The 12,795-nt window shown below is 37.9% G+C and overlaps 1 protein-coding gene across 5 annotated transcripts in view; it reads right to left on the bottom strand.

The window, feature by feature from the left end:
* Positions 1 to 8,857: 8,857 nt before the first annotated feature.
* KDM4C (lysine demethylase 4C) overlaps positions 8,858 to 12,795 on the bottom strand; it is a 247,789-nt gene continuing 243,851 nt past the window's right edge. For all 5 annotated transcript variants that reach the window (XM_053932680.1, XM_053932684.1, XM_053932682.1 and 2 more), the window contains 2 exons: positions 12,215 to 12,307; positions 8,858 to 9,084 (listed from right to left, as the gene is read on the bottom strand). In XM_053932680.1, the coding sequence (XP_053788655.1) occupies positions 8,908 to 9,084; positions 12,215 to 12,307 (270 nt within the window). In that variant the 3' untranslated portion in view covers positions 8,858 to 8,907. The remainder of the gene's footprint in view (positions 9,085 to 12,214; positions 12,308 to 12,795) is intronic.

Here is a 12,795-nt window from a genome sequence, read left to right on the forward strand (position 1 = left end):
TGTACACCACAGAAAGATTAAAAGTAGAACAAGAAGGTTATTCATGTGCTGTACTGATTTAGCAAGGATTCTTGAGATATTTCCACTCTGGTCTGAACCTTAAGCCCAGAAATACACCCTAGCAAATTTCAAAAGATTCAGAGTACAGTATGTAATGCACACTTAAAATTTCAACTCACTATGCAGCAAGGCAAGAGAAAATCAAGCACATGATGGAAACTAAGGAGGAGTCTGCCACAGATACTACAGGAGTACATACAGAGCTGTATAAAAGATAAGACTATTTTCGGTCATCAATTCTACCCTGCCCTTTGCATGTTAAAAACTACTGGGGAGGGGAGCACCAAACAGGAAGGGAGAGATTCTACAAGGCAATTATATTGTCTAAGAGCTATATGCAAAGCATAGACCACAAAATCCAGATAAAAAGAAATGGAGCAAAATGCAAAACAGTATTCTTGCCATAGGGAATACCACATAATTCACTAGAGAAAATGGATTACATGGCCTGACAACAGTAAGGGGATGCCAGAGACTGTTCTCATATCAGAGCTAAGCTATAATTGCTGTATTGTTATAATTTTTATTGGGCAAAAACTTGCAGCTTTCACTCAGCTCTCACATTAGTGCTACATAGCTTTTAACAAGTAATTTCAGGCCCCATTCTCCATTTGAAAAATCTGGTATTATTCTCTATGAAAACTTTTGACCTTCTTCATTTAAAGCACTGTCAGACATTTTAAACAAATTGCTGCAATAATATTTGCAGAAGTCAGAAGCGGCTCTTTCACGATGACAACATAAAAGAGTAGAGACATGCATGTCTCAGACTTGAATTATCATTTCATCCTTTATTCTTAAGGCATGAAACTGGCAAGGAAGGGGAGAAGACAAGCCAGAGAAGCTGTGAAATTGGTGAGCATACCTGTGATATATCCCAGCACATCTGGTAAAAAATGGCCAAAACAGCAAAAAAAGTTGGCAAGGAGCACCAACCCTTTTGGTCACTCCTTGCCCAGCAGTCATAGCCATATAGGACCCTCCACTGGCCCAGAAGTAACATCTCCTTTTCAACTAGAAACTTTTTAACTTGTCAGAAGATCATTTGCTTTAAATCACTGAGAAATCAATTGTGTTGATGGACCAGTATTGTGTTCCTCCAGGGCCTCGTTTAGTGGCTATCATGTCCTTTCTCTTAAAACACATCATGAAATTAATAATTCAGATGGCAAGTGATTACCCTCCTGGGGTTTCTCAATTGGTTTCTCCTGTCTTTTTAAAACATTACTAATTGACATGAATTTTCTCATTAGTATCTCAGCAGTTTATTTGATGGGCATTTCACAAGGAAATATCTACAATAGATTTTTTTTTTTTAATGAGTGCCTATAGTTAAATAGCTTTGGGGAAGTGCCACAGAGCAAAGTGTTGGAATTTGAGAGTACTGCACTCAGATCACATGTTTATGTAGGGTGGGGGTTACATGTGCCCCTAAAGCACTTGTCACCCCAGCAGTGGAAGCCCAGTTAAGTAGCAAGTGAATTTTCCTGAGATACAATCTTCTTTGATTATTCCAAAACCTTAAGAGTGCTGTAGCACAACAGTATTATTACCTATCAGACATCCACCTTCTTTAACAACAATGATCTTGGAAAGTTCAACAGTTGTTTTAAATCCTCCTTTAGTGTTTCAAAATATGACGGAAAAAAATCTGCATGCATGGTTGTGTCTTGGTCCTGCTTGTTCTCTAAGCACACAGAGATACTTACACCACTGTCTCAGGGGTATCCTGCAGCTCAAAGTTCTTTTTGTACAGATTTACCTCCAGTTACAGCAACTATCTCATGTAGCCTCTGCTTCACTTTCCCTTGGCCCAAAGGAGCTACTGAAGAATTTGATTCATGTAGTTCTTTGTAGTATTTGACAATGTACCTTAAATTTATTTTTCAAATACTCTTACTGAACCAGCTTACATGGTCTCACATCCACTAACTTCTCTAAGGAAAGACATGATCTCTGGAGACCTGCCCAAAATCAAACAGAAAGATGGCATTAAAGTTGTGAGCTCTTGCTATGATATGCTGTTCTATGTTGCTTTGTTTCAGTGGATGACAAGGGTGAGGGTGTTGGAAACCTAATGATTTCTGGTTTTAGCCTACAGCACCACTGTTTCCTGTAGCTATGTCTTTATTCAGTAGTCTCCAAAATGCAGTAGTCAGTACCCATTTTGTTATCTGAGATAGCACTGCTTCCCATCTACACACTATACTGGCATATACATGAACAAGCGAAGCAGAGCATATTTCACCCATCTCAAGCCAAGTCTTAAGGCATTAGATAAAAGTCCACAGAGAGAGCATAGAGACACACTGGAGACACAGAAGTCCTTCCCATTCTAGAGATCTCCGTCTCTTGCATCTTGGCTCCACAGGGTTGTCACAGAAAAATAGGAAGTTGTCCTTTTTTCTGTTTGTGTGTTTGGAGCTGGAAGAATTTTAGCTCATTTTTGACTGCTTTTTGGTGGGGGGCTTTGAACTGGGAGATACAAAACTAGATAAGCAGATAACAGAATGGCTCCAATGGCTCCATCCCTTCTTTTGAGAGGAGAGAACACTTGAAATAACAAAAAGAGGTATTCGGTGCGGAAATCTACCTTACTGCTATTTCAATATGCCAATAGGAAAAGGAAACTGTTAACTGTTTCTTTCTCTTTACAGCTAAAAGATAATAAATAATGAATTCACTTGTTCCTGTTTTTACTATCCTAATAGGACTTGAAGAAAAATAGCAGGGTCATGCAAGTCACCCTTGGCTGCCACATCCAGACTGGACTGAGGTTAGCAGCTTGGTCAGAAGCTTTTTTTATTATTTATGTACACTACATATGTCCACACAGAAAGGAAAAGGTGGATTGCAATGGACTACTTTTGATATGGAAGCTTCTCAAAGATAATTTTGTTCTGTTACATTGTTCCTTGAATCTTTTCTCCTCAGTAATGTAGCATGACATTGCCATCAAATGTTAGTACTGTGCCAAAAAAATGCCTTTGGGAATGCAGTGCCTCATCACTGTTCTTCCTTGCTTTTAACTCCTGTGCATTCCAGAGAGTCAGTAGGGTGATTCTTTCCTACAGTTCACCTAGTGACTGGATCTGTAAGGAAGTTTAAAGCATGAGGAAGTTTAAAGCATTATGTATCTTCTGGGAAAATTTTGGCTTTGGCTGTATACTTCATATTTTGCATCCTTAACTTGAGCATAGTAATTTAAAAGCATTCAAACACAAAACCTGTTTTTTTCTAGTAACCAATCTGGGAAAAAAATATAAAATCTCATCCCATATAACCAACTTTCCATCTGTACAGAAGGACCAGATCCTTAGGAGAACAGAGATAATTGCTCCTTGAGTTCATGCAGTAATTGTCTTCAGGAATGTTCCTAATGATGTTCCTAAAGGCAATCATTCAGTAATTTGCTGGTACATTTCACAGCCATTTGCTTTTACCACAAGAAATTTGACCCTCAGGCATCCTGGGTTCTTCAGAGACTGTGAACAAATCTCTTTTTAAGAATCTGGTCCCTCTATTTCTTCTCCTTCCAGCTCCATGAATTCTCCATATTTGCCTCCAACTTTTTAACACTTCTGTATTGAAGCAGTTTGGGGTTCCTTATATTCTAGCTTGGTTTTGGTTTTTTTTTTTTTTTTTTTTTTTATCCTGTTTTTCGATACAGCAGCAACTTTAGCAAGGCATTGAGAACAAACAAGAGCTTGCCTCTGTGTTCCACTGAAGTAACTAGTGAAAAAAAATGGACAAAAGCTCTCCCAGACTGCAAGGCCAGTGCTGAGATGTGGTGGCAATACATGCACAGCCCAGTCCCTCACTGCAGAAGGGCACTGTGGTGGAACGAGCCCTGAAGTGGTATAGGTTCTTCCAAGACTTTACCTCAGATCCCCAGCCACAGACCAGTTTATGATATCTCAGTCAAATGACATCACATCTACAGAAACACTTCACAAACCTACCTCTAAAGTCTAATGGGAATCACTCTTTCAGTCATTCACCAGCAGGTCCCTGTCTAAAGGGACTCACTTTTACTGTGTAAAGAAACCAGAGAGGTTGCCAAATAAAGACCTGGAAAACTCTGGGACAGAAAGAAGGATGATTTTTTTTTATCCTTAATCCTCCTCTTCAAAATCATTCCAAAAGACCAAACTGCTTGCAGTAAAGTTTCCTGACTTTTTCATACATGAACTCACACATAACAATTTCAGCTGTAGAATATCTAAATTGCCAAAGTTTTTAGTAACTCAAAACAGGCTCTTAAAAAATTTTAGCAGCTACCAGCTCTGCCTACAAATCTACGTTTAGGGGAAATACATATAAGTGTTGAGAATAACAGCAGGATGGCTATAGGACAATTCAGTCTGGTATTAACAGTGAAGTTATAACCGAGTAGACTGTATATACAACAGCTGAGATGAACTCCAGTAAAACTTCTATGCCCTACCATAACATCATCATTTTCTTTTTGCTAGATGTGTCAGAGAAAATGCTATCTAATGATTTGGAATTCAAGACTAGAAGCCCCAGAGATGGCTTTTGAAATGTGAAGGTGTGTGATAAATCTATCAGATAGTTCTGCAATTTTTGGAAGAGATGGATATGCCTTTTGTGCATATGTGCAGGAAAGATTCCTTTTTCCCACCCTACATAAGCTTTCTCTCCTACTAATATGCTGGCATATTCACTTACTGGCATTAAATACTTAGTAGGCTAACAAGAAACAGAAAAACCACAACAAAATTTATAGACTGAAGAAAAAGCAGCATTTCATACCAGTAAGTGAAAATACAATTTTGTCTTCATCTACTATCAAAGTTAATAGTTGTGATTGTGCCACTAAACAGAGGTGGCTATATTGAGAAGCACAAATAACAACATTTTTTTTTCATATTATTGATCATTCAAGAAGAATGTAGCTTATCAGTTATTTTTCCCTATAATGTCTTCTGTATTGGAAAACATTTCACAAAATCAGAAAGAGTGGAACTGCATAAGAAGGGACAGCTTTTACCTGGCTCTATTGTACTTATAAATATCAGGATATCATATTAAGTCTGTTACAAAACATTGCTGTTCACTTGCATCACAGTGGAAAATTATAAACAAGTTTCAAAGTAAAAATATTTTGTAGGAATTTTTCTATTACTCTCTTTAACTGAAAATTTTTAACCACCATAGCACAATATATTGCAGAACTCCTATTAAGCATCAACAAAACTGTTTTGCTACCGTAATACAATAGCAAACAGGATTCAAAAGAAGTAATCTAATTTTTATCTAATTCTAGTAATTTGATATTATCAGACCTTACTTACAGCTGTGGAAATCAGAGTCATAGCGTTAAAGCATTCTACTTCACAAGCCAGCATAAACTGAAGTACCTCAGATTCCTTCTTGATATTTTTCAGATAAGAGTGAATAAAAATAATTTTGATGTATCCTGACCAAACCACTACTTTGTGTTCTTATCCATTACCTTCAGGACTCATGACTATACAAAACAGCTACTTTGCTCTTGTACTTATAAGGCAATAGAAAGATCATGGCCCATCCTATCCTGGAGCACACTGTGCTCTCTTGATATTAATATTAAATTCTTGTGGGGTTTTTTTTTTTTTTTTTTTTTTTTTTTTTTTTTGTTTTTTTTTTTTTTACTCCTAGGAACACCATGCCAATTAGGTTAGCCAGTCTTTAACAGAGCTTCAAGAGCTTCAAACTTCCTACCCTACTGCATGCTTCTTCACAGACACTGTAATTGAAATGGTCACAAATGCTGGCCTTTTCACTAGAAAAGATGTATCTAACACCAGGAGAAAAATAACACACAGATGTTTTACTGGAGAAATTTGCTATTGAGAATTGGTTACATGGATAACAAGCAATCTTGTTTTGGTGTCCGTCTACCTCATTCAGTTTGTGGCAAGCTCCTGGCTTCCCAGAGCATTCCACAACAATGTATTCTCTCTCATATACCTGAAAGGTCCATAACAGTATCTGTGGTGGAACAGAAATATGCAGCTTTTCAGAAAGGAAGGGAACAGGAATTGTCTTTCTAGGCCAGTTGTTTAGCCAATCTAGTTTGCAACGACCACGAGTCCTGAAACAGGAGGCATAAAACTGCAATGATAGCAATTACACTTTTCATTTACTCGGAAGTATTTTCTACTACCTTACAAAGGTCAGAAATAATTTCAGTGCCTTTCAGAACTTCCAAAGTAAAGATCTTCTTGATGAAAGGTAGAAGGGGAAACAAGCCAACTTTTTGCATGAATGTTCTATTAAAAATTTGCAACCTTTTAGTCAGCAAATTTCAAGGCTCTTGAAGAGAAAAATCCACTCTACAGAAATGAGGGGTTTATTCATGGTTTCACAACAGGTCATATCAGATCCAGGCAAAGAATATGCATTTGATTTTTAGCCTCTCTTGTACCATATAGCATCACCTATCCAATTACAAAATATTTTAACATGTATTTAATAATTTAATAATGCCATAGTTGTTTTGAACCTTCATGGAAGATTACAAAAGCTTTCTTACCACAGAACACAGTATTTTGAACTAAGCATCAGTAATTAGGTGTAGTGGGTTGACCCCGACTAAGTGCCAGGCACTCACCAAAGCCACTCTGTCACTCAGCTCTGTAGCTGGACAGGGAAAAGAGAATATAATAAAAAGTTACTGAGTTAAGGACAGAGAGAGACCACAAATCAAATACCATCTCAGGCAATGCAAGACAAACTGGGGCTATTAACTGAATTTATTACTAACAAAATCAGAGCAGGATAATGAGAAGTAAAATCAAATCCTAAAAACACCTTCCTCCCACATCTGCCTCTTTCCTGGGCTCTTCCTCCTTCCCCGCAGAGCTACAGGATGACACTGAATGGGGCTTATGGTCAGTTCATCACAAATTCCTCCTACCACTGGTCTGGGAGAGGAATCTGTTCCAACATGGGGTCCCTCCCACAGGAGACAGCTATCTATGAACTTCTCCAGTGTGAGCTCATGCCACAGGCAACAGTTCTCCACAAACTACTGTAATGTGTGTCACTCTTCCACAGGGTACAGTCCTTCAGGCACAGAGTGCTCCAGCATGGGTCTGTCTTGGAGCCAGCTGGCATTGACTCTACTGGAAGCTTCCAGAAGCCACCCCTGTAAACCCCACTACAAAAACCCAGTCACACTAACCCCATACAACATGATTATTAGCTGCACATAACTGTAGAAGGCATTTTGCAAATCTGTCATTAGTTTTTATCTTTTCTTTACAAGACCAAAAAGAGCCCTGATACTGAGAGACTGTGAAATATGCCAGACAGCATCCACCACAACCCAGTGCCTTTAGAGAAAGTATTATCAATTAGATATACATTCCAATTGTCACAGCTAAGCAATTTCTTAGACTAAAGGGATTCTGAGTGATTTCATGGTACAAGAAAAGATAGTTAATGTAACACAGAAAACTTAACATTGTCAGTTGAAGTGTCACATAGCAATTGAAAAGATTTTACTAACCTCCTGAAAAAATAAGAATAATTATGGAAGGGCTTCAGTAAAACAAAGATCTGAATGCCTCAGCATAAAAAGGACTAGGTTTTTGTACAGAAAAAATCTCTGGGTCCATATATTCAGGGTTTTTGCAACCAGAGCCCTAGAAACAGCAGTGCTCAGATTTAAATTGGATTTTGGAGGGCTCTTTTTCCTGTGGCAGACAGTCAGAAATCCTGCTGACTGTCCAATTTACAAGAGATGATGTCATTTTGATAACGCTCCCTTCTAGGTTCACACACCCAAGTGTTCAGACAAATTCAGCCTTTGTGCTTTCTGTGAAACATCCCAAAAGGTCAAGATACCAAAGAGAAACAGAAAGACAAGAAATGAAAGTACAGTACTTATCAACTACACTATCAGCTATGTAAGTGTCTGTGTGTATATTCTCTTGTGTTCAGAAAAATGCAGCATATATTCTTGATTCCTACAGGTATAAAACAACATGGTTCAAAATCACATCAACAGGAAAATGCTGCAATTGTAGTAAAGCATTTATTTATTTTAAAACATTATTACATTGCTAGACCATTATTTCAAAATAAAAGCCGTAATATATTCATTCAAAACTAGGTTGTTAAGCACATATATTTAAATTCTAATTTTCATACACACAGTGGAAGAAATTTATATTTTACAAGTAGCTATTTTTAATAGACTTTATGAAAAACATGTTTAAAAATAACTGCCAAAATCTGTCTCTTTAAATATACAAAATATCCTTGCTGTGCTGAAGATACCTCTCTTAAAAGCCAAAAATATCTAAGTCAATAGCTGAGTCCACATCAAATCCTACTGAAAACAGTAGTGACATAAAAATGTTAAAGCACTGTACAAAGTAAGTACAGCCTTTTTTGTCTCAGTACTGTACAAATCTGGTTTTGTTTTAAAATTTTTTAATAAAAACTGCTATTTTTGAACTTAATGTCCTTTCCTGTGTGCAGAAGAAAGTGAGCCACTGACATTAACTCTGTTTACTAAAATGTCTCCTTCTCAGAATTACGAATCAAAAAATTCAAAGGGAATTTCACCACTTATTTCAATGACAGCAGGACTGAAACTTCTCTTCAGCATATCATTTAGTAATCTCTCTTGGTTTTCCCCTGGTTTTATAATGCAAAATATTACAAATTCTTAAATACACTAACTGATGAAATCAGAACTCAAGTACTTCAGATTACAAGGCTGGTGTGTGGATTAGTTCACTGTAAAACGGAGTGTTCAGTTAAAAAACCCAAAAGCAAATAATGCTGCATGCTTTTTAATCAAGAACCCTTTCTCTTCTCTTGCTTCCTTTACAGTCCCTTCTGGCATTTCTTTTGGAATGAGCTTTTTAAGAAGGTGCGGTATCCTGGATCATCCACATACTCATTCTTAAAGCGAGAACTCAATACTCTCTGCCTTTTCTTCTCTCCCAAGATAACATCTGCTCCATAAAATGTGTCTTCAAATCTCATGTCAGAAGCTGTAGACTAAAACCAGACATTAATTACACATACAAACAATTTTTATCTTTCCATATTTTGCATGTCCTATTCAGTATTAAATTCTCTATGTCTATAGTGCTCCTTGGAAACACATAACTAACATCTGTTGTTAGTCTGGATTTTATCCAGGTATCACACAGTCATGATAATTCTAGCTGAGAAAACAGTGACATGGAAGTGATGCAATCATTGGGCAGGTTTAATCCTAGCAGTATCATGTAATATTCACCATCTTGTGTTATTCAGGAAAGTTTAAAATCCAAGCTACTATGTCATGGATGCCTGAAAAGAAGCCTGGGCACTGCTTAATTTGCAAAGGATCAGGGTCACAGTTTGGTCAATCATCATCAAATTTATACCAGCTGGGAATCCCCACTAACAAAGCAGTGTGTCGTGGTTTGACATGGAAGGGAATTTTTTTCCAGGAAGTTGGGTCAAACCAATCAGTGGTCAGGTTTGGATATTGGCACCTGGAGTGACCACTGAAAGTATGGACACGCCTCTGAGAACACAGGGGGTTAAAAGCAAGAACTCCCAGGGGAGCTGTCTCTTTAATTCCGGTTTTCAGAGAGTGCAGACTGTTCCCTGCCCAGCCATGGGCTGGGTGGGGGAGGGGAAGCCACGCGGCCTTGTCCAGGTAGGCCGAGGGGGCTGAAGGTCTGGAACTGAGCCAGCTCCTGCGGACAGAAGGGTGGAGAGAAGCGGAGATGCCTTTGTTCCCCCTCCACAGAGGGAAAGTGACAGAGAGCCTGGCGGCACCTGGAAATTTGCCAGCAGAGGAGAAGGAGAAAGGGGGGGGATGATGCCCAGCATGGGAGACGGAACGCTGGACCGAGATATCAGCCGTCCAGGGAGTCTGAACTTTCAACCCTTTCCAGGAAATGAGGGCTTTGTAAAATATTACTCCTCCTTGATTTGTAGTGGAAGAGAGACAGTCCGGGACCTGAGATGTTAGAAGAAGAAATTTTTAGGTGGGAGGAGATGATGAAGTAGCTTTTGGCTGGACTTTTCTTGTTAGCCATGGACTGAACCAAAATCTCCTGCAATAGAGACTGCATTTTAGGGGGATGCAGTGGTGACCCAAGGAGACGTGCTTCAGCAACCACCAGCACAGGAATGGCAAGAACAGAGGAAAGCTGAGGAGGGAATGGTGATGCCCTCTGTCTTCAGGAAAGAAGATGATCTCTGTTCTTGGACCCTTGGCCCCAGGGGAAAATGGGGGGGACTGTAGAATGAGAATGCTGAACTGTTGTCTCTTTTGGTCCATGGCAAAGCATCCTTAAAGGAGCCCTATGAGCAGTCTGTCCATGCACGGTAGTGAGAGCACTGTGACATGGAAAGGGGAGTGTCACACTGGCAGATTTTCTCCGGGCGGTTGCCATGTGTGACATGGAAACACAGGAGGTGGCAACTGTGTTTCCTGGGGGGGGGGGTCTATGGCGCAAGAGAGACTTCTCTCTCCCTTGATAGCTTGAATATTGATTATCTGAAGGGTGGTAATTTGATCAGGAATCCCGGGTGATGTTTCATGGTGGGTGTTTTAGGAATTGGGAAGAGGAGGGGTGTTTTAAAAGGTCTTCATCCTGGATTTAGTTTATGTGTTTTCTGTAGTAGTAGTAGTAGTTTAAAAAAGTTTTTTTTCCCTTTGTTATTAAGCTTGGGCCTGCTCTGCTCTGTTCCTGATAACATCTCACAGCATTTATTTGGGGAAGGTGCATTTTCATGAGGGTGCTGGCATTGCGCCAGTGTCAAACCATGACACAGTGGAACAACAAACAGCAAGCCATATGGGCAGAATCAGAGGCAAAATATTTTGGACCAACTTAAACTGCTGGAGTCACAGAAGAATTCCCAAGATTAAGAAAAATTGGTGTCTTCTACTTCAGTAGATAGAAACAGGATCATAGGCCATCTTTAATTTTTACTGTGTTCAGCACAAGAAGGTGAAGGAGGTGTTGGGCATGCCTTGAGGACTAATCTGTATATTTCTAAAATTTAAGGCACTAGTAAAAAATCATGCAGAAGTCTCAATAACAGCTGTGGTATTTTTTATTCAGCTGACCAAATTTAATGTTTTTAATCTATAGTTAACTCCCTAATGAAGTTAATAAACAAATAAATAAAAAGACATATTGATTTCTAAAAAATAATTTTTAAAAACAATAGCATAAACCCCATTATTACTATTATTATCCTGAGAATGCAATAGTTTGCATTCTAAATAAAAATTGGCAATGGTATGCTTTCCAAGAATAATAAAAAACTCCATTAGATGGTTCTTTTAACATTTTCCAAGACATCTATCTTAACCCTAATCAGGACACTGGAAGATTTGTGCATTTATCCCAAATTCCCTGACATAAAGGTTTCTTAACACAGAATATTTGACCAGTGCACTTTACACCAGAAAGAACTGTCTCAAGACAGGTAAAAACAGTCATCTCCTCCAACAAATGTATGGAAGTACTTTCCCTTTTCAACCTCTATGAGTCATGCTCTCTGTGAGGTTCAACACTTTTCCACTAGGCATACACACATAAAAATGTAGCTGGTGGATGTTGTTTGAAACAGCAGGAAACTTAAAAAAAAGCAGCAAAGATTTGGTTTTAAACCAAAGAAGACTAGTGAAATGCTGGTAAGTCCTGCTAGCAACATCAATGAATTTTGATCAGTTATATTGTGTCTTACAAGAAGTTAATTGCCTTTTTATTAAATTAAGGCTTTTAAAATCACAAAGTCCTGAGAAGCTGGAAAGTTTTTTAAAAACAATACCTATTATAAGCATACTGAAATAAGAGAATGTCTGTCAATTTAAATGTTTACTAATTTGGTCATTCCTGATATGACAGATGAGACAAACACAATGTCCCTTTTAAGAGAAAAGAATTATGTCTGACAACAGCATCTGCCTGTACTGGAAGAACAACTAGCCATCTCACTAGCAAATGGAGACACCTCCTAATTGAGCTGATTTAGACACTCTTAAGAGCACAGGTTTCATAGAATGTGAGTCTATTTAAACTGAAAATCCAAAATAAATCCTAGTATAGTGTTATTGGTCTTTTGAGCATATTTACATATACATATTACAAAGTTAGCATCAGCAAATACTCACTAAACGTGCTTTTACTCTCTTAGGGAGCTCTTCATCCAGTGTATATATTTCTTCTCTCTTCATTACTATTTGAGAACCATCTTCAAACTCCACCTAATTGAAAAAAATGGGTATTTGAAAATAAAATAACAATTAACTCTTGCAGGAAGTTCCTGGAAATGTTTCCATATGAAAACACATATGTAAGAAAAGAAGACTTATATACAGACATTTTCTGTATATTTTCTGTCTGTTTTAGCACAAAAATAGTCTCAAACATAAAAAATGTTATTTCTTAGGAATTGCAACACATACCTCATTGAAAATAATATCCAAAGAAAGAGACTTCAAAATCAGCACTGACACATATATAATGAAGTAAAATTTTTTAGATTAGGAATGCTGAACAGTAACAAGACAGGCAAGATTATTTTGCAGGAGTGACATATTAAAATGTCTTTGTGTTGTTTTTATTTTTCTCAATTTTTTTTACTTGCTTCTAATAACTAAAAAATTAATTTTAGCATCCTGTGATTCAAGGTTGAGGAAGACCATGTCAAAAGAAAGTGTGAGTGACAACTAAGGAAATACCAGTTAACAGA

The sequence above is a fragment of the Vidua chalybeata genome, chromosome Z (assembly GCF_026979565.1).
Source record: "Vidua chalybeata isolate OUT-0048 chromosome Z, bVidCha1 merged haplotype, whole genome shotgun sequence".
Classification (NCBI taxonomy): domain Eukaryota; kingdom Metazoa; phylum Chordata; class Aves; order Passeriformes; family Viduidae; genus Vidua; species Vidua chalybeata.